Source organism: Ornithodoros turicata, chromosome 4, assembly GCF_037126465.1.
Source record: "Ornithodoros turicata isolate Travis chromosome 4, ASM3712646v1, whole genome shotgun sequence".
Lineage (NCBI taxonomy): Eukaryota > Metazoa > Arthropoda > Arachnida > Ixodida > Argasidae > Ornithodoros > Ornithodoros turicata.
The window spans coordinates 35989887-36013019 of NC_088204.1; the positions used below are offsets into that span (position 1 = coordinate 35989887).

The 23133-nt window shown below is 44.5% G+C and overlaps 1 protein-coding gene across 5 annotated transcripts; it reads left to right on the forward strand.

Moving 5' to 3' along the window:
• The first annotated feature begins 529 nt into the window (after positions 1–529).
• LOC135392988 (uncharacterized) lies at positions 530–17706 on the forward strand. Of its 5 annotated transcripts, none has more exons than XM_064623597.1 (5): positions 530–3625; positions 6915–7209; positions 10564–10776; positions 14088–14704; positions 17455–17706. In XM_064623597.1, exons 3-4 carry the CDS (start codon positions 10766–10768, stop codon positions 14692–14694), a joined length of 618 nt encoding a protein of 205 aa, XP_064479667.1. In that variant the 5' UTR covers positions 530–3625; positions 6915–7209; positions 10564–10765; the 3' UTR covers positions 14695–14704; positions 17455–17706. The 5 variants fall into 5 exon arrangements, with proteins under 5 accessions (XP_064479667.1, XP_064479671.1, XP_064479669.1 ...); XM_064623601.1 differs by lacking the exon at positions 10564–10776 and having other exon boundaries at positions 14088–14298; positions 14355–14704; XM_064623599.1 differs by lacking the exon at positions 17455–17706 and having other exon boundaries at positions 14088–14298; positions 14355–17432.
• The last annotated feature ends 5427 nt before the right edge of the window (positions 17707–23133 follow it).

Consider the following 23133-nt stretch of genomic DNA (forward strand, 5'->3'; position numbering starts at 1 on the left):
GCAGTTTTGATTGATCAAATCCAGATATCGACATCTAAAGGACAACAAATACTGATATACGGGTGGCGACTTGGCAAACTGTAGAGCATCCTTCGCCTGGCGGACAACTATACGGGTGAGAACGCCAAGATTTGATTATTTCAGATACACATATAACGCAGTCATAAGCTCAACCTATAGATTGTAGATGCAACTCTAACGAAGTCTGTGTTTCTTAAACAAATTACTGTTTATCTTAAATGACACCACTTCAACAAAAGAAAGTTATGTGAAAGTTACACGTCGTGCAAGTAAAGAAATAAAAACGTATGAAGGTATAAACAGCCTGCAGTTATACCTTAGGAGGTATAGCCTCGGTTGTATGTTATACACGAGGTATAAACACATGATAATGAGGTATAAATATGTTACGTTATCCCTGCCTCTCTTTTATACCCTTGTGCACGGTTGGAGGTATAAATAGGCACTTTGTCCTTTTCTATACCCTCCATAGGTATATTTCTGCAACAGAAGGTATAAAAAAGGTACAATAGCCCATTATTATACCTTCTTTATACCTTTTTTCTAACAGTGTAAGTTACCACGGCGCCTCTACCTTTGACGAAGTATTCACAACATTTGGAATCGTGCGAGCTATTTTGGAACGCCTTATGGGAAACATGTCCTACGGCACCGAAAAGACGTAGCGTAGCACTTCAGTTGGGAATGGTCTGTCTCGTTCGTTTGCATTAGGCAAACTCATTCAAAAGGCTTCTGACTCATTGTCGTTGTGCAGTCTCTGCCACACATCTTGAATCCCTTAAGATGAGTTAGAAATCGGCGTTTCTCACTGATGTCTGTTAGACCAAATCATTGAATTGGTTCCTTATACCCTACATGCGGTCTTCGCCACACAACACAGTTGAACACGATGTCGGGAAGGCAGCTTCCCTCCGAAACTCCCGATTCCCTCAATGAGAAACACTCGGCTTATACACATTCAACGAACTGGCATGACCTCATTGGGACTGAGGGGAGAATTCATTGAGATCATGCTTCGTATTTCGAGAAAGGATAAGAAGAATCATGGGCGTACTGAGAGGGGGATGTGGGGCGTTCCCCTTCTTTCTCCAAGGTCACTTGTAACATATTTGTTTATTCACGGGGCATCATTATTTTTCTCAGATGTCAAATAATTTGAACCTGTGCACAACCGCTCAGTCCGCAGCATCTGTCTCCAGGAAAAGAGATAAGGTGGTTGCATGATCCCCTAGCCCCTGCTAGGAACGCCCATGATAAGATTAAATGTTGTACTGGATCGCCGGGGATGCCGTTCTCAGGGTGAACATAACTATAGTTGGCGGCTATGTTTCGGTTCAGGGTTGAGCTACTGGAGTCTACGGAATTCTCCTGGTTGCGCTTCAAGTAAGATCGATTCAAATTGAAAAATAATGATTGTAAAAAACGTGAGCGCTAACCTCGGATCGTAGGCGTTTACGATTAGCGCTACAAACCGGCAAACCTGTCTTGTCCACGGGAACGCATCGAACGTCTTAAAGAAGTTAAACATACCAAATTGTACATGGAGTACGGTCAGCACGCGAAGCACGTGTTTGAAGTCTAGAAGAAGAGACACCTCCAAATTACAGAAAACAACTGATATCAGCTTCATGAGGATTATATTGTGTCAATTCTGTTCAATCGGTCCACTCAAATCTCTCATACTTTCCATGTTACAGGTTCAACCGCGGTCACTACGAAACGACCCGCCAAAACGAGTCGTAAGTGATAGACTGGTGTCAGTTCTCCCATCAATATGGTAGCCGCGCACTGCAGTTGGAACCCGCCGTAGAGCCCATAATATTTACTGGTGTTCAGGCAGCACCGCCCGGTATATTGCCTTTCGGTACTGAATGGCTGGGGGGCAACTAATGCCAAAGGGACACCGAAACCATCTGGAAAATAATGCTTAATTTATTCACGCTTCTAAACTAAAGACTTTGTGCATGTATGCATTTTTTATGGGCGAAATCCAGGACATTATCCCCTGCATGTATAAAATGTATAAAGGCACGAACGGAATTGTCTTGTTGCCCGTAAGTGCCTGCATGTCTCATAATTTACTGAGATATGTGTCTTTCACATCTGTAGCCCAGGAGCAGTCTCTTACGAGAGCAAACCTCGATACACGTTCCTATACATAACTTCAGGGACGGTTCCTGTGGCGAGACATATAAGAACTGTTCTAGCTGGACTCGCGCCCTCTCGCTATATCAAAATTGCTTGGTCCATAGCCAAATCCACCCCATCAACAACAGTCTGCAGTTTTTGGACACCGTTGGACTTGGGTTCTCACTGTGAGGAGGCGATTCCATATTCCAATTCACACCAGATTACCGCTTCCAATGGGTTAGAGTATCGCCCCTGCCGACCAAAAACTCCCCACTCATCGTGACTGAAATAAAGTTTTTGTTGTTGCTGTTATTGTTAAGGGCTGTCCTGTACCCTCGCAGCAACAATGTCGTCTTTTTCTGGCTCATAATCATGAAGCTATGATGAACCTAATTTGAGCAACTCCTATGAACCATAAAAATAATTGGGAGTAAACCCGAAGGTGAGCCATCCTACCTTCGTGTGACGACATGGTGACCGTGCCGCAGAGTACAGGGCTGCGAACCATGTTGATCACCCAGGGTTCCTTAATGTGCGCCAGAACCTCCTGCTGTGAGCGAATGTGCCACTGCGATATTTCTGCCCTCCTCGACCGGTATCGCGCCAGCCGAGCTCAACCCAGCAACATGCTTAGGCTAATGAGATCAGCCTCATATGGGCCATCTTTGCCTCAGACACAAAGTACTTAGTTGCTTGCAAACTCCTTGCCCTATGAAACGCAACATAGAAAGGGCGAAGGACACATATGGGAGCATGTCAGACGATTTTGTACTATGTAGCGCTCATCTAGGCAAGCCACAGCCTCAAAACGTAATCTCAGGTGTTTCTCTTGCTTTCTGAATTTCATGTGTTACACGTGCGGGTAATATTGACGAATACTGCAACGAGAAAAGATCATTTCAATACTTAGAAGCCCTCACTTACTCATTTACTACTGCAAAACTGTGTTAACTGTGTGAAGGGTGCAAATGCTCTGAAAGCAACGTTGCGCAATATCTTGTTGACCTGTAACCGGACAGTGAGGTGACGACAGTGTCAACAGGAGCTGTTTGTGTGTAGTTATCTTATTGACCATGGGATAGTCGCGCACCGTCTGCTCCTCACACGGTTCGTAAAACATCGGAGATGCAACTTGTGCATTGCTACGCTACACTACGTCCGTAATTTTCATCGACGGTATCCAATGCAACTATTTGCAATTTAGGTCCCTAGGTATATTGTTACGATACCAGCAGTGTATACTACACTGTCAGTACGATAGTGGATAGATGGAAGACCTATACGATATGTAAGTACATCTTTCTCCTTTTGATGTGTACCTGTAGGTGAGTATTCAGTTCGGTTCTGGGCTGCAAAGGTGCTATCCTGTTCATGATCCCTTCCTACTTGCAGGCTTGAAACTGTTTCGCCAGGGAAAACAACGGAAAAGCGAAAATGAGCGTCAATACGGTGAACAAGTGATGAACTGAACGAGGTCAGTTGAGGAAACATGTCACAGAAAGACCCCACATCCGCTACGCGCTTCTCCAAAGAAACTGCTCCCCTACCCCCCCCTACCCCCCCAAAAAAAGTGAAGGTGTGGATCAGCTCCAGTGTCTACCTTCCAATTTTGTAGGCAAAGGGTATTATAACGTATATAATTTCTACTGCGAACTCCAAAACAAATATTAAGAGAAAACAGTTTAATACAGACGTTTCTTATTCCGTACGGGACACATTACGAGTGTCAAGCGGAATGAGGAGAGCCAGAAACCAGCTCAACTACCTGAGCAGGTCGGAGCACACATCGGGGAAGCGTCGCGGTATACACGTTACAAGCGGTCAGCTTGCTACGGATGTGCCACGACTACAAGAGCTTCCCTGGTCCCCACCTTTGCTCCCATTCCAAGATTGCATCGTTCTTTTCAAATATGTGCCCTGTTTTCCAACAGTGGTCGACACTGTTTTTTGTGTTACGTTAAGTCGGAGTTTGGTTTTGTTTTGCATATCATGCACATACTCGGAGAATTATACAAGACATACTCAAAAAGTATTGAAGTTAAGTTGTTGGGTACCGGGCAGGAGAGCAACTGAGCACTACACTAAATACCTAGTCTAAAAAGTACTGAGATAGAGTATTAATTACTTTCAAGACACTTTCAAAGAAATTCAAAGCGCATGAAATCCAAAAAGCTTCATTAGCTCTCAGGAAAAACTGCTTTTCAAAATTACTATCGGGTAGCATGCCTCATTTTTCTTAACGCATGACTCCGAATACTGAACAGCGTTCAACAGATGCGACCGATTGCGCTGCGGAAACTATGAAATTTGCTGACGTGTTTCTCCCTATCGTTACGTGCTCTCCCCTCCCCTTTCCAATCACGGCTTTCCGTACGTATCGTGCCTAATAAAGGGGGCGTCTCACCCTGCGTACACTTCAGGACAACACATCCCCTCATGCGTGCTCCTGAATGGAAACCCGCTACCCTTTCCCAAGAATGACGTGGATGTAGCGAATATCTCGGATAATAAAGCGTACGTACAGCGAACACTACCGAGACAAAAGAAAATGCTTCGAGAATTATTCGAATTATTGTGTCACACACAGAGAAGTATCTCCAAGTAACTTAGAGTAGAGTAGTAGAGTAATGAGTAGAAGTTATTGAAAAATGTATTTATGTTATATTACTAAATTCTGACCTTTTAAAACATTTGTAAGACACGATGTTAATCGCAAAACTATTTAAGAAACTTAACTTAAATACTCTACTCAAGCTACTGTACAAGTCTGGATCTTTCTATATACTGCAAATGGCCGCGTTCCCACACAATTATCGAGTGATATTAATCCAAGTTGTACTGTAGCCCTTGAAGAGACTCCCTATGTCCTCGGAGCCTGTTCGTCGGATATAAAACTTCCTCGTGGGAAAGTTTGGCTCAGTACGAAGAGTATGTGCATCGTGTATGTTCTCACTGCTAGTGCACGTGACAGCACCATACGGGAATGACGTTCTGCACAGAGTGACAATGAGAAGTGAATAACACTGGGAAGTGAACTGTACAGACCACGATGTAGTATATACTGACACGACCATAACACTGGCCGATTTCCCTATGGAACTTCCGTCCGCGGCTCGGCGACGTGATACACGCAATGCACCCGTACTGCGGCGCTTACGGGCCCCATCGCCTCGGCTCAATCATGTACGCGTATGAGGGTTCGTATTGCTGAGTAGCAGCATTTACTTCATTTTATTGCCATGTTTTGTGGTAAACATAACAAGGACGATTAGTACAACAGACTACAGCGTGATTTGTGCAAAATACTTGCGAATAAAGAACGTGGGGCTGCGTAAGTAACGACGGGAGTAACACGCGCTGGCGGACGACGTTCCCTTTTGTTACGTAAAAGACATAAACACACACTTTCGCATCTGCATAAGTGGTCTTGGCCAGGCGAGGTTTGAACCCTAAACAACGTAATGTTAGAAATGCTGTTGACCAGGACGACGAGGCTTTTATTGGCATCTATTAGGCTACAGTCGTCAATTTTAATACTTGTAACGAAGGCTTTTCACAAATAGCGCGTTGTGGTGCGTGCATTTACGTGTTTTACTTACATTTATGCGATATGCATGACCTCATAAACTTTGTTACGACTACTGACTAGCTAGCTTGGCAGTGTCGCTCGCATCTTTTCTGCAGCTGAACAAGGGATTGGCTGTCACATCAGGAAGCACAAGCCGGGAGACATGAGGAGAACTAACGACCGGTCCCATTATTCAAACGCAAGCATTATCGTGCTACAATTTTCGGAACTAACAGTGGTATCATCTGTGTAGGAGGTGGCGAGTGCACAGATGAGATAGTTATTGGCTTTAGGGCTTCGTACGTCATGCCAGTCAGAAAGGCCAGCTTCGCAGGTACTCTAACTTCCCGTGTAAGGAAGTAGTCCAAAAAGCTGAAGTAGTCCTCGTGGCACCTACGACGAAGTCGTCGGCTGCGAAGTGCCGAGAGCGTACGGTAGGGAAGCCCATAGGTTGCAATGGTTCAGTCGCGCCTAATATAGAGGCGAGGATTATTTGACCAGGAACAGTATTTAGCCGTTTTCTGACTCAAAGGGCGCGATACCGCGCAAGAACCAAGAAATGACTATGTTTTCGTGCTTACCTACATCTGGACCTCTAGACACATTTCCTCAAGTAACGTCCGACGGATACTCGTGAAAGGAAATTACTGGGGCACAATGCCCCTTCTCTGACTTGCAAAGAGGAACGGTATAGTGCACCATAACGTAGGAACGAAGACACAGTGAAGTCAGACTTCAGAAATTGACCAGAGTAAGCACACTCCACCATGCGAAACCACGCTGTCTGCATGTCATTCGTCGTCTGCTCAGGGGCCAGTACGGAGCGCCCCAAACACGCAGCGGCTACTCGGCAGAACGATTTCCACGGCGCTGGGGAGGAGTGCGGGTGTCATGGTCGTGTCGGTATATAGTAGGTCGTGGTACGGACTCGCACGTTCATTATATGGACTTCGCTGGTGTTTTCTATGAGCAGAAACCGGACTCTAAGGGAGTGCTTGAACATAACTGAGTTTGCCTTTGCTAGCAGTTGTTCCTCCTCTGTGTGCATCGTAATGGGTTCCGCAGAGTTCAGTTATTCGACTCCTCTTATTCTTAATTGATACTAATGACTTACCACTCCCGACACTGGCAACTCGCTGATTATTGTGTACGTTTCCGTGGAATTAACTCCTCTTTTTTAATTATTCTCTGTTAGAGTCGCGAAGCAAGCCTTGCTATCAGCGGCGTACAGACACAGCCAAATGACGACAGGACAGCGGGAGAAAGTGGACAGATATGCGCTTCCGGCCGACTTCACGGGGAAATGTGCCAACATTCGTCTGTAAAGTATTTCTTCGTAGCCTGAAGTCAGCATGGACATGATCCACCAGCTTCACCATCTTGCCAGAGAAAATCTCAGACAGCACTGCCGATGGAAATGATTCGAACATACCACCTCCCGGTTTCCAGTACGGCCTTGGCTACCACCGCTCTCTTGCAAGAATATTTGGGTACGACATCCTCTTGGTGTGACTCCTGGCTCACGACCCCGAACATTAGCGAAGTTAACCCATGGTGATTAGCCGTACTTAGCTGCCAATCATACATGCTACCTCGGCAAACTATAACTGGTAATAAGTGTAACTGGTAAACTGGTAATAAGTATGTTATACTGGATGCCTCGATCCATGACATACACATGTTAGGTTTTGTCGAACGGAACTAGTGAAACGCGCTCTTTCAACAGAAACGTACTTTTTGTCACACTTGCAAGGCTCACGTCAAAGTTAACTTGAACACCACTGCAGTATGCCAGGCGGGAATAGAGTCACCCTGGCAGGCGTAGCAGACACCTATGCCTTCATAACGACGGTCACCCTTCTAGCTGTAAATATATGACCAGAACACCGTCCGCCGTTATTTCTATACTAAGCACCGCCGGTGTCTAAGGCCGGAATGGCGTTCAAGTTAACCGTGACGCGATCTGTACGCCCTGAAATGGAGGATGCGTCGTCAGTTGCGGACACTCATTAGGACCATATAGCCCACGTCTCGGAGTTTCCAGAAAACAATTCTGTTCGGAATATGTTTTTGCGATTATTCCTTTATGCCTGCGTCACCTGATTTAGTGATTGAAGAGCCCCCCCCCCAACCAGCTTGATTTCGTGCGGTTTCCGCTATTCCGTCTGCTGCTGTTTTTGTTAGACACTTTTCCCTCGTATATATGGGCAATTTTCTCTTCCTCACCATGTGGCTAGGGGCGTGGAACACCCCTGGCAGGCACGTGTTCCTTTCTCCAGCGCATACTATCTGTCCATCTCATTCGTCCCTAGAACAGCACTCGACTAGAATCATCAATACCCGCCTATCACGTCATCCGCGACGCCAATAATTTCAACAAGGTTCTATGCAATTTGATCCAATCCAATACGATGAATGCACAAGACACTTGTCATTTTTGACGCTCTACGCTCTAATCGTTGTGACCTGATGGTGAATATAGAATTTGTTTTTGTAAGTCAACCTTCAAACCTGAATGTATATATGAAGTAAGAATAAGGCAGATTGCCAAGTGGCGTCCACAGTAGTGCACCATCATCACACGTTTACATAAGGGTGAGGAGGCTGAGGATACGAAAATAAGATGTCCAAACCCGACTGGCGTTAACACTAAACCTGGCGTTATCAGTTTGTGTCAAACCTGGCGTTAAACCTAAAACTGGCGTTAAACCTAAACCTGGCGTTAACACTAGACACTCTTGGTGTTTGTAATGGCCACATCAAAAATGTGTAGCGTGACACCAGGGTGATTCCGATGTTGTCGAGGTCTCCTGACGTCAACACCAGAGTGGCCTACTACGACACCAGAATGATTCTTGTGCCTTCTAGAATGCTTGGTGTGTGCACTAGACAGACGTAGTGTTTTGGTGTGACCGTTAGAGCGGTCTGGTGTGGTTCATGGACAACAGACCTACAGGCGCCAGAGTATGAACACTACGCATTGTTACCATTAGAATTATCATGAGTTCGTTAGCGCAACTTCTTTTCCAAAGGAATGATAATTCGCTTCGCAATTAATTCCCTCTAGTGTAGAAATATTCACGCTTTCGCGACTTTCACTCGAGTTCGAAAACGAAACTTTACGCTCTCATTGTTACATAAGACAGCGCCATCGGCATTAGTGTCTGTTTTGAACTCTCCAACCTGGCCGAGGTGGTTGAGGTCGCGTTCCGCACACATAAAAACCGCGCACAAATGTGAACAACTTTGGATATGTGTTTCTAAAGTTCTGCATTATATGTCGTAGTTTGCTTTCTAACCTGTGCACAAGTGCAAGTACGTGAGAAAATACAAGCGATACACATCGGGGCACATCGAAATACACATCGGGGCAGATGTGACGACTGGTCGTTCGTGTGGCTTTTTAGTGTACGTTTCGTCCTGCATTGTGGACTGAGATAATTCATTGGATATGGACTACAAGAAGAGAGGACGGAAAATGTGACCTGAGAGTCGATCGAGTATGTTTTTTTTTAATTATAACTGTACCGCATGTGGTGTATCCACACTTTGAGAAGAAATAACATTGCACCTTTTTGTACTTTTATGTTGTGGTGTGCATGCTTCTCGTCAGTGTGTATCATCAATGGTATAGCCATAATATAGACGGTGTTGTTACACGTGCTTGTCTGTTTCTATTTCTGATTATATTCAGTATGCTAGATGCAAACAATTAACAGCCTGCTAACAGCTAGGTCATTCCAGGCCAAATCACCCAAAGGTCGTGCTCGACCCCCGCAGTTTTGCTTCCAAAAGTTATCATGGACAAATATATATATATATAGAAGAAAGGGCCATATGCCTAGACAGCGGGAGTTCCGAAACTCCCGCGTCTAGGCATATGGCCCTTCCAGAACATGCGATTGAGAAACTCTCTATTGCCATATTAGAATCCGGATTCAAGACCGATAGGGATCGTGAAATGAAGGAATCATTTTTAATACATAAATTCAATCCGGCACTAAACGAACACCCGGGATCGCTGTCCACTGTGAAAAACATGAAGAAATAATAACGCCTACAACACAACAAGACGTTACACCCGTTTACGCGACGCAAACGGGTCCTGTCCACACAAATGCATCTTAGGGAAGGACCCCCCCCCCCCCCCCAAAACCCCCACCCACGTGCGAAACACACTCGACAGGACCCCGCACACAGAATTTATGACCTCCCTTCGGCAACCTCAACGCACTGCGATTTCCCTTCCCCCGCCACTGTCGAAGCACACGAAAGTGTTTTCTGTTTGACCAACTCATTATATCTTTTCACTTGAAAAAGAACGGTCCACCGTTCGAAACGTCGTGTCTGTGTAATTTCAAAATGAATTAAATGAAGTCATCTGAAAATATTCCTTTGGTGGTGCTCTGTGCGAACTTATTTCTTCTGTGTATTAATACGGCGCCGTCTGAATCTTCAAGACTTTCAAGTATATATATATATATATATATATATATATATATAATGCAGGAAAAAAAAGCCATTAAAGAAACAAATAAATGATACTAGACGTGTTTGAAATTCAAACATACAGATTAACATGGCTTCTATGGCTGCACGCAGAGAAACAGATACTCATGGAACGATGCGGCAGCACCAGAGGACACGTGTTTCGCCGTGTTTGCGGCTCGTCAGGCAGCTACCCAGGGCTGACGAGCCGCAAACACGTGTCCTCTGGTGCTGCCGCATCGTTCCATGAGTATATATATATATATATGTTTATAAGTCCTGAATTGAAATTTGGCAGGAGCGGAGAAGACAACATTCACACCATAACGTGTTCCCTCTTTTTTTTTTTCAAATAGACTGTATGCAAAACCCAGCGCCATCTTGTAGCACTCCCAGGAACCTGCGTCATTCCGCCATGTCTGAGGCTCCCTCCCCGTCTGACTGTACCCGATAGCGAGTCATGCACACGTCTGTGGACAGTTCTATCGCGTGTCATGCCTTAGACCTGCACTGTACCGCTATGTTATTCGCATAGTCAGACAACAGGCTCGAAAGAGAATGCAAACAAGGTAAGAGCACTTCAAATGCCCGTACTCTTTGTTGCATGGAAAGCATTCATCGCGGGCACTTCGATTTTGAGCGAGTGGTTTACGTTAACCTAAGTGCAAGGCTACTGTGTAGCCAATCCCAGGAAATATTTATACATTCCATAGTTAAGCCTATTTTAGAACTAGGTAGTGCACTTTATAGAGTAGAAACATGTGATACAGAAAAAAACCTAAGTACAAATATATTTTCCATATATAAAAACCAAATATATTTTCAAATCTGTCCACATGAAAGCGATGATGACATTGAGGAAAATATGACAATTTATATATATATATATATACTATATAATATCTTGAAAAGTTGGAGTTGGATCAGACGGCTACGTAATTATAGTTGAAATAAATGGGAGACAGAAGACGAAAGTAGGGGAAATAACAAAAAAGGGGTTTATTAAAACTTAAAAATCATAAAAGTTAGGGAGGATGTCTACGTTACGGCGGAAGCTCCGCCTTCTTCGGGACAAAAGAGCTAAATGTGGCCACGAGGCTGATAAGGGGCTTGAGAATGGCGTGGTCGGTTGGGGGAAATTCCCGCCACCTGGCGGTTGTCAATTGGGGAAATTCCAGAGCGTTTCTGTGTCAGGTCCAGGAGTGGGGTCATCGTCCTTGTGGGTCAGTGGGGACCTTGATCTGTCTGAAACGAGAAAAGGCAACAGGGTCTTATCTAGGTTGTTAGACTTCTTATTGTTGACAGCATGCCAGGGTCCTCGTTAATGGCCGATCGGAATTTGTAAATTAGGTAAGATTCCCGTTGTTCCCGGGAGCGGTCGGAGGTAAAGTTCGACTGGAGAATAAAAACTGAGGCCTCGTTGATTGAATGTTCTGGTTGTTTGAAATGGCGTGAGACTGGGAGATTAGTTTTCTTGGTAACATCCGATCGGTGATTGTTGAATCTAATTCGGAAAGAAGTTTTTGTCTGACCCACGTATTGGGCCCGGCATGTGTTGCATTGGATTAGATAGATAACGTTGCATGAGTTACAGTCTACGTCTGCGTTGATCTTGAAGGTAAAGTTGGAATTCGTACTTCTGACCGTTTGTGCGGTTTGCATTAACTTGCAAATCTGGCATCTCCTGCCATTACATGGATGACAGCCCGCCGGAGGGCTAGTGGGTTCGCCTACTTTAGAGCGGACCAAGCTATCTTGTAAGTTAAGTGTACGTCTGTAAGCGACACGTGGTGGATTAGGAAATATGTTTTTCGTGCGTTCTGACTGGAGAAGGATACTGTGGTGGCGGCTAAGTATGTTGTTAATGTTTGGGATATTTCCGGCGAATGTTACAGTTAAGTTCACGGCATTACTTTCTGATTTGTTTTGTCTTTTCTCCAGTAAGCTTAGACGATTTGCCTTGCGAGCTCTGTTGAGAGCATCTTGAACTAGATCGGGTGGATACTGACGACCGACAAAGGTTTGTTGCAGCTGTTCTAAATTTCTGTCCAGGTCGTCGTCATTCGAGCAGATTCTCCTATACCGAAGGGCTTGACTATAGGGAATGGCCAGTTTCGTGTGGCGAGGATGACAACTATGGAATGACAAGTACTGCTGAGAGTCTGTGGGTTTACGGAACAGATCAGACGTTAAAACTCCATTGGTTAGCTTAATTTGAACATCAAGAAAGCTAACAGTGACGGCAGAATAGGTGTGAGTGAAGTTAATAGAAGTATGGAATTCATTAAAATCGCGTATAAATTCCAATAGGCTGTCTTCCGAATGTGGCCAGATCATAAATATGTCATCAAGGTAGCGCTTGTATAAAGTGTGTTTGTCCTCGCGCGTGCTCAAGAATGCTTCTTCTAGTGAACCCACGAATAGATTTGCATAGTTTGGTGCCATTTTAGTGCCCATAGCGGTGCCGTTGACTTGTAAATAGTGGCCATCGTTAAATTCAAAGTTGTTGTTCTTTAGGATCAGTTCTAGTAGAGTAGATACGACAGATGGATCACAAGAAGAATCAGAGTACTTTGAAAAAGGCGCCTCGGCATCATCGTGGGGAATATTGGTATACAGGGAAGAAACATCTAACGTAACTAGGAGACTAGATGGGGGTGGCTGACATTGATTTAGTATTTGCAGGAAGTGATTGGTGTCCTTGATGTACGATGGTAGTCGCGGGGGTATGTCCTTAAGAAGATGATCTACGAAACTAGAGAGTTTTTCAGTGGCTGTCCCATTGCAGGAAACGATTGGACGTCCGGGGTTCCCCGGTTTATGAATCTTTGGGAGCATGTAGAATCTACCTGGCTTTGAGTTACGGGGAAGAAGGTATTCATATACCGCCGAATCGATCTTCTTTGCGGCCTTTAATGCCTTTAGATGTTTTGTGATATCTGAAACAATCTGTTCCGTGGGATCAGTGTCTAAAGTTTTGTAAAACGTGGCACACGCCAATTGTCGCAGTCCCTCATCGATATAATCCTGCATATTCATTACGACAATTGCACCACCTTTATCTGCCCTTTTGATTATTAGGTTTTTCGATTTTTTAAGATGCGGGACATCTTAAAATCTTACAGACTCTATACAGTACAGTACAGTACTGTACAGTACTGTACAGTACTGTACGAGACTGTAAAAACGACTACAGACTACTTTGCTCGGCTTGACTCAAATTTGGTTTGGTTTTGCGGGAAGAGGGGTTATATGAAGTGTTTATATCTTTTTGAACTGCTTTTATATATATATATCAAGAGCTTTTTCGCGATTGGGCTCTGGCGTAAATTCACACGGTGGCTTGAAAGGTGTGGGTGTTGTATCAGGCTTATCATGAAAATACTCTTTCAGACGCATACGTCGGGCAAAATTATCTAAATCGAGATGGAGTTGGTATTCGTCTACCTTGTTATTATTTGGGCAGAATTTGGGCTCTGGAATTTCCCCAATTGACAACCGCCAGGTGGCGGGAATTTCCCCCAACCGAGCACGTCATTCTCAAGCCCCTTATCAGCCTCGTGGCCACATTTAGCTCTTTTGTCCCGAAGAAGGCGGAGCTTCCGCCGTAACGTAGACACCCTCCCTAACTTTTATGATTTTTAAGTTTTAATAAACCCCTTTTTTGTTACTTCCCCTACTTCCGTCTTCTGTCTCCCATTTATTTCAACTATAATTACGTAACCGTCCGATCCAACTCCAACTTTTCAAGATATTATTCTACGATGGCTGCTAGGACAGACAGGCCGAAGATAGTCAGGAAGTATCCATTTTATGCTCCCACAGTTGCTGTTCTCGGCGACTCCCAGACTAAGCACCTGTACCACCACTTTGATTTCAGGTCCCGCTCGACACCAACGATGTTCGTGTCCCGCAGCGGAGGACGTATCCTGGACTTCATCGAGGAGGTGGACCTACTACCGGCCAGCGTTCGTGTCGTTGTCCTACACTGTGGGACTAACGACATGCCGTTCGTTGAGCCCAAGTTGGCCATCTCGCACTACCAGACACTTCTCGAAAGGATCCGTGCCCGTGGAGGCATTGAAATGGCGGTATGTACCCTTGTGCTCCCTCGATCATATAACAGACGCCGCCCTTTCATTGACAGGCGTAGGGAGTTTCAGTGTAACCCAAGGGCACACGCCTTCAACCGCCAGCTGGTCCAGCTATGCAGGAGGTCCCGGGACCTTTTCTACCTCGACCATGGCTTCTACCGACGACGTCCAACCCATGTGCTTGCGGCGGATGGCCTTCACCCAAACTTCGAAGGAGTGCGGATGATGAGCTGCCACCTCCAGGACCTGATCCCACACCTGCTTCGACAACTTCCACCACGCAGAGCTGACGCCCCGGTCAACCCGGATCCAGTGTGGCCCACCCCACAAGAGGCAGCCATGCTGCGACGAAGACACTCCGAACGGACATCGAGGGCACGTAAACAGGACTGACTAACCGCCGGTGAGCGTACCTTTTCTAATCCAAATGAGCCATGCCCGAGTACAAAAGCATTTTTCAAAATCCGACAATTAAACGACAAATATATACGCTACAATTCCCACCGTACCGCACTGCAAGTCTATAGCGATCATAGCAAAATTCCTAAAGGACTCGCGATTAAGCTCCAGCCTACCTTCCCTCTGAACCACACCCTTCAAAAGAAATGGAATGAAACCCTTAGCAACGCCTCTACTGCATTACTGGAAGTTCTAATAGCCCACTGTGAGGAAACAACTGCAGAAATATCTCAGCAAGCTAAAACTATCCGCGATACTGTGACCCTTACGGACGCGCATGAGTCAGAATTGGCACAGTTCACTAGGAACTTGGAAGAAACTGTGAATAACACGAAACGTAAAAAAATGACAAGGGACCAGATAGATCCTGACCTTATGTCTAAATATAACGCGAATTTCGCAGGTAGTAGTAACATAATTACTCCCTCGTTAGATTCCCAAGGTGAAACCGAACACTGTGACAATCAAAATCCTAACGCTCATGACAACACAACCAATACGTCACCTCAAAATGTTGTTAATTTGTCGTCCCACCCCCTCAGCGATTCTGAACTATCACTTCTTAGCCGTGGGCTTTCATTCTGCCCAAATAATAACAAGGTAGACGAATACCAACTCCATCTCGATTTAGATAATTTTGCACGACGTATGCGTCTGAAAGAGTATTTTCATGATAAGCCTGATACAACACCCACACCTTTCAAGCCACCGTGTGAATTTACGCCAGAGCCCAATCGCGAAAAAGCTCTTGATATATATATATAAAAGCAGTTCAAAAAGATATAAACACTTCATATAACCCCTCTTCCCGCAAAACCAAACCAAATTTGAGTCAAGCCGAGCAAAGTAGTCTGTCGCATCTTAAAAAATCGAAAAACCTAATAATCAAAAGGGCAGATAAAGGTGGTGCAATTGTCGTAATGAATATGCAGGATTATATCGATGAGGGACTGCGACAATTGGCTTGTGCCACGTTTTACAAAACTTTAGACACTGATCCCACGGAACAGATTGTTTCAGATATCACAAAACATCTAAAGGCATTAAAGGCCGCAAAGAAGATCGATTCGGCGGTATATGAATACCTTCTTCCCCGTAACTCAAAGCCAGGTAGATTCTACATGCTCCCAAAGATTCATAAACCTGGGAACCCCGGACGTCCAATCGTTTCCTGCAATGGGACAGCCACTGAAAAACTCTCTAGTTTCGTAGATCATCTTCTTAAGGACATACCCCCGCGACTACCATCGTACATCAAGGACACCAATCACTTCCTGCAAATACTAAATCAATGTCAGCCACCCCCATCTAGTCTCCTAGTTACGTTAGATGTTTCTTCCCTGTATACCAATATTCCCCACGATGATGCCGAGGCGCCTTTTTCAAAGTACTCTGATTCTTCTTGTGATCCATCTGTCGTATCTACTCTACTAGAACTGATCCTAAAGAACAACAACTTTGAATTTAACGATGGCCACTATTTACAAGTCAACGGCACCGCTATGGGCACTAAAATGGCACCAAACTATGCAAATCTATTCGTGGGTTCACTAGAAGAAGCATTCTTGAGCACGCGCGAGGACAAACACACTTTATACAAGCGCTACCTTGATGACATATTTATGATCTGGCCACATTCGGAAGACAGCCTATTGGAATTTATACGCGATTTCAATGAATTCCATACTTCTATTAACTTCACTCACACCTATTCTGCCGTCACTGTTAGCTTTCTTGATGTTCAAATTAAGCAAACCAATGGAGTTTTAACGTCTGATCTGTTCCGTAAACCCACAGACTCTCAGCAGTACTTGTCATTCCATAGTTGTCATCCTCGCCACACGAAACTGGCCATTCCCTATAGTCAAGCCCTTCGGTATAGGAGAATCTGCTCGAATGACGACGATCTTGACAGAAATTTAGAACAGCTGTAACAAACCTTTGTCGGTCGTCAGTATCCACCCGATCTAGTTCAAGATGCTCTCAACAGAGCTCGCAAGGCAAATCGTCTAAGCTTACTGGAGAAAAGACAAAACAAATCAGAAAGTAATGCCGTGAACTTAACTGTAACATTCGCCGGAAATATCCCAAACATTAACAACATACTTAGCCGCCACCACAGTATCCTTCTCCAGTCAGAACGCACGAAAAACATATTTCCTAATCCACCACGTGTCGCTTACAGACGTACACGTAACTTACAAGATAGCTTGGTCCGCTCTAAAGTAGGCGAACCCACTAGCCCTCCGGCGGGCTGTCATCCATGTAATGGCAGGAGATGCCAGATTTGCAAGTTAATGCAGACCGCACAAACAGCCAGAAGTACGAATTCCAACTTTACCGTCAAGATCAACGCAGACGTAGACTGTAACTCATGCAACGTTATCTATCTAATCCAATGCAACACATGCCGGGCCCAATACGTGGCCCATTAGATTCAACAATCACCGATCGGATGTTACCAAGAAAACTAATCTCCCAGTCTCACGCCATTTCAAACAACCAGAACATTCAATCAACGAAGCCTCAGTTTTTATTCTCCAGTCGAACTTTACCTCCGACCGCTCCCGGGAACAACGGGAATCTTACCTAATTTACAAATTCCGATCGGCCATTAACGAGGACCCTGGCATGCTGTCAACAATAAGAAGTCTAACAACCTAGATAAGACCCTGTTGCCTTTTCTCGTTTCAGACAGATCAAGGTCCCCACTGACCCACAAGGACTTTGACCCCACTCCTGGACCTGACACAGAACCGCTCTGGAATTTCCCCAATTGACAACCGACAGGTGGCGGGAATTTCCCCCAACCGACCACGCCATTCTCAAGCCCCTTATCAGCCTCGTGGCCACATTTAGCTCTTTTGTCCCGAAGAAGGCGGAGCTTCCGCCGTAACGCAGACATCCTCCCTAACATTTATGATTTTTAAGTTTTAATAAACCCCTTTTTTGTTACTTCACCTACTTTCGTCTTCTGTCTCCCATTTATTTCAACTATATACTATATAATATATATTTATATACATACTAAAAATTTATGCTAAACATATCACATGTATAAAATTGGCACCATCTGAGGGCATTGCACATAGCCGGAAAAGGGGGAATATTATAAATATTCGAAGTGACGCATCTGAAGATACTGCACATGTTCAAAATAAAGGAATGCATAAAAAACAGGTGACAACCAGCTAATGAACTATGCCCTGGCAGAGCAGAGACTATATGAAACAAAATATCTGCGACTACCCAGATCATAGATGATTGTCACAAACTGTTGTTACGAAGGTACTCTACCCCTACCTTGAAATAGAAGGAAGTTAACTTGCTCATGCTGCTTGTTGCCAAAAAGCAGGTACAAACTCAACCCTTGTTATGACAATCCAGTGTGGTGAAAAAACTATAAAATATGCCCAGGACACTCCTGCACAGTATAGCTGACCCTGCACTTGATAGAAGTAATCGGTTGTTCGTTTCAAACATGGCTTCCCATCCTCTATTCCAATGAAAAAATCTCGGGATTGCAGTGCCTCCCCTAAGATGGATGCACGTTTCAACCAGGGGCACTTTACTTCTAGTAGTCCAAAAGGGGTTCTCTCTTGAGGGTCATGAACAACCATGGTGAAGGTGTTTGCGGTGGATGTTTGAACATTGTGTCCGTGTTCCTTCATGACCTTTTCAAATCTTAGTAGTGCTTGCTGTTCATGCTCAATGCCGTATTTGACTGCGAGCACTCGCGAGATGTCTTTTAATGTTTGATGATGCTGTTCAGAACACTTCTGCTGCCATTTGTAAATTCTCGCAAAGCGTGATGCTGTCACACGTTTTTTTCTAGCATCTTTCCATGCTGCACTGCCTGCTTGCTGGATAGTGTTTCTTTCAAGTTCACGGGCTTCATCCACGGAAATGACAAAGTCCTGGAGAATGACCTATATATGTTGGTGTATTGTATGCTGTTGTGAAAACATATAAGCTGTCATTAGTGACACGAAATTCTACCAACGGCAAAAGATATCAAAGACACATGGCAATGCATATACTTACCATTAGGACAGGGTTCGAATCACTTGGAACCATAGGCTCGACATCATGGACCGTAACCTCTGTGGACACTTTTTCAGGTGGAACATTCAGCAAGCTGACAAAACGTTCTTCTCGAAGTAGCGCGTGCACGGCTGAACCCACAGGTGCTTGGCCCATCCTTGTTTTTGTGAATGCACACTCTTCCTGGCTTTGAATAACATTACTCGCTCCATATGTACGGCATAGTGCCGAAGCAAGCTTTTTCGCACCTTCTCTTTGTTTCTCTTCATTGTACCTTTTGCGGACATAGAGCTTTGAAAGCAGAGGGCTTGATTGACCTACTTTTCTCCATCTCACATCCAAAATGCTCTCCGCACCCAGCACGCGGCGTGGCCTGTTCCAGCTTTGAGGTAGCTCCGTGGGTGTCAGTTCTTTCGGTGCATGTGTATAACCACATTTTTGAAGGGTACACAATTATACGGAGCACTGCACAATATCCACCACTTCCGGTGGGCATTTGAAGCTTGAAAATGTGATGTTGCCTGCTCTTGAAAAAGTAACTTGTATTGACTATGGTGCATTGTTTTTCTTCTGACTTGTATGACAGAGGCTTCCGAGGTTGTGTGTACATAAATTACATGTCGTCAAAGCTTTTCTTTTCCATTTCTCAGTATGCACAACATAACAAAACCCTACGCCGCACACTGAACATTCTATGGTGCTCCATGAAAGCATGGCGCGGTTGCTTTTTGTTTACAGCTTCGTTTACGAACGTGCATTATGCTGCAGCAGTAGCGCGTGCACACGAAGCCCTCGTGTGGATGCAGAAAAGGAAGTTTACGAACCTGTCTAAAACATGACCAGAATTCAGGGACACCTCCTTTGATGCAGGTTCTGCCTGATAGCAGAAGAACATGTAGGAAACCCAACTTGAACGAAAAGTATGAGGTGAGGAAGAATGAAGATGGAAAGAGGCGTGGGCAGACGAGAAAGGGAACATAGGATATCGCGCGCGGAGCCTGGCTAATAGCAGTAATTGCCTAACGCAAAATGAAAACGTGATAATCAGCTCTGATAACTTTTGCGAAGCTTTTCTTTGCTGTACTGCTGCTCATAATTCTGGGCTGCTAGTCGTAGCGTGTGGAACGGGATGACCGGCACTCGTAAGGCTGGTCAATATCCATTTTTGTTCTCTCTGTGGGAAATGGGGATGCCGTCGACGATGAGAAACGTGCATCCAGGGGCGACTTCTAAGGGGACTGTGCCGGTGTATGTGTGACAGCGTCGGAGGAAAACCTCAGAAATTACCCTACATTATGATGAAAAAAAAAACTCTATAGGGTACGAAGACGAATTCAGTAACTGCACTTCACTTTGTTACTTGTACCTTGTTACTCCGTTATCACTGTATCATGCACTTCAGTTTCTTCTTGGCCTTATCATGAGGACATTTCAATGCTTAATTCCAAACTTTGCGTGTTACAGTCTCTTCCCGCCGCCATCAAGAAGGTTTGTCGGTTACCAACACCCTCCACTAAAAAAATGAAAATAGACAAACAAACAAGCGGAAGAGTGCTTATTTTCAGAACATCTATAGGTGGCAGCAGAGTCACGTTCGACACAAAAAGTGATTGGTAAACCAACACCTCCTAGATAGCGTCGGCCCTGCGCGCTTACGTAACCTATGGAGACCTTTCCTACTTCGATCTGCTTCGAGCTTTCTTCTCGTTCGCTCTTTCATTTACTTCATAGCAGCATCGACAATAGTAACAGTGGGTCTTCCTGTGTGACGTAGGGCGGGGGTCTTCTCCTTATCTTGGAGGGGTTGGGTAAACTCTGCTCAAATAAGTCCGAGAAACCGAGAAAAAGGAAGAAAGGTGCAATCACAAACTGTGGAGATAAGATGGTAGGGAGCAACAGACGTCATATCAAAGTTTCCTTTCACCGCACCAAGAGTAGAGTCGGGCAAACGTCCGTGATGTTTCCCGCAGATAATCGCCATTCTTCTGGAATTTTTGCGGGCGTCTAATTCGCTTTATTGTGCAATGGGGTGAACATGGTAGAAAATTTTAGCAAATCGTTCTTAACGTGGCTTGCCTGAACGTGGCTTGCCAGTGGATAAGATTCTGAGTCTTACATAACTGCAAATTGGCACTGACAAGCATGATAACCTTACAAACGGTCTGCTAGAACTGCTCTTATGCTCTGGCTATTGATAACCTGAAATAAGAGACTTCAACTAGCAAGCAACGACAGTTATCGCAGTCCCATATGAAGACACTTTATAATATGCGAGAAGCGGTAAAGAAAAACGCGGATGCAAGTACAAGTTTTCTCACCCGTCGGAAGCACTGTAATGCTTAATACGCAGTCTCCGTGGGACGTGCATGACTTGACATGACAGTTCGATTAAAATTCATGGGAACACGTGTGAGTGCGAACGAGAGCACATTGTTAAGGCTGAACAAATAAAATTTAAAAAGAGAAACAAGAATTTCGACCCCACGCGCCTTGCTGTTGTAACGATGGCGGTTAAAGATGCTCTGTCTGCTGCTGTTCTGCAATGTTAACACCTTGGTATTCTGCAAAGCGGGGGGTATATAAGTTTATTTCGGAAAGGTCAGCCTGACCGAAGGTCGGCTTGCTATTCCTAAAACAAAAATATAGCACAAAGATGTAGCAAAACCGAATATAAGATAACGAGGGTGTGGTGAAGTGTAGATGACATGAAAGGTCAACTCATAATTTGTTCATGAGGGGACTTCCTATAACGATGTAGTAGGTTCGGATGCAATGAAAAGTGGTCTACCTTCCACATACTAGTCCATAGTGCCTAATAATAGGCCATCCAGGATGAAAATTGTGATGCTCTTGCCTTGCTTTGCCGAAATCTTAAAACTCTCTTCATAAAAAAGAAGACAGGCATGACCCTCAGATGTATGTATATCGAACCAGGGAACGTCAAAGCTAGAATCGACATCTGCATCGCCGAACCACCAGCCTAGAATTTTGTCATCGTGAGAGACCAAGACGCAACCGCTTTGGAACGCACACTCAGCAGCCGTTACTTCTTTCGTCGTGTAAAATAAATAAATAAAAAACTACTATGATAATGAATCTTCACAATTCCTGAAAACAAGTTGAACGTGCAATTCCAGATTTGTAGAGCACAACCCTGAGAAGTCTACTCAGCAAGATTCGAAACAATAGTAGTTTTCTGTGCCTTTAGAGAATATGCAAAAATGCCCTATCGTCGAGCGTTGGGCGAGTTCGCCGGACGCTTTTTTCTGTCGTTCTCTCACTGTCAACCCTTGACAACACTGACATCACGCTGTTCCTCAAAACATGGGGCACCCCCGCTTCCTAGCGTCCTGGTCGATATCGTCGTTTTTCTTTTCTGGTAGAACCTACACACTTATCGAGCAGCAGAATCGGTGATTTTATTTTTGTTATCTCCGAGACAATACATTGGTAGTTTTACTGCGTGCCAGTTGTTACATCAAATCGCGAACTGCCTTGGAAGGTGTTGAGCAGATCAAACGAGATAATGACGGAAAGAAGATAAAAGACGGCATGTTTTATGATAACGTAGACTGAGAAACAGCATCACCAATTCCCCTCACGCTTACTTCTGGGCACAAAGGAACAACCTGATGTCAGTTGAAAAGGGGTGACACCCAGACAGGGAGAGGAGAAATTGGCCGCAAAACCCGCACAGTGCTCAATTATTTTGTATTTTCGCACATTCTTTAATAGAGCACAAAAAGGCGCTGTCGTGTCGGTTCTTGTGGGGTAGACCCCACTCTCTCTACATTTTTGCAATTACGCAGTCAATGTATTTTCATTAATTACAAAGATTAATTTATTTACTGATACTGATACGCTATTTACTGATACACCACCATCATTGAGTAGATCCCGTCGGGAAAGATATATTCAACGAAAAAAGTCAATCGCTGATTTAATAAAATTTAGTCTGTCTTACGTCACGTACCCTCTATATATGACAATAAGCACGCATGTATTTTTAACATATTCATTATTTTGGTAGAACGAGTTAACCCGTAAGGAGATTACGGCCTTGCACAATGCTGAGAACGAAAGTTTTGTCGAGTTGGGGAATAAAGCAAGTTTAAGCACCATGTCCGAAATTTATGCTAAATGATTGACATGCATTTACACTGCAAGAAACACGCGTTGTAGTTTGTTCATCTTAATTCCCTTTACCATTACAGCGCGTCAAAGTTGACCCGCATAATTGGCTCCGTCGTCACATTGATCTGGAATGAAACTTTGATGAGTTGCGCGTTCACAGAGAACAAAGGATGTTTAATACACAAGTTCGAAGTT

Bases quoted from the DNA above. Each gene is read 5' to 3' on its own strand.
- LOC135392988 (XM_064623599.1), top strand. From the start codon at position 15,681: ATGAATATGCAGGATTATATCGATGAGGGACTGCGACAATTGGCTTGT.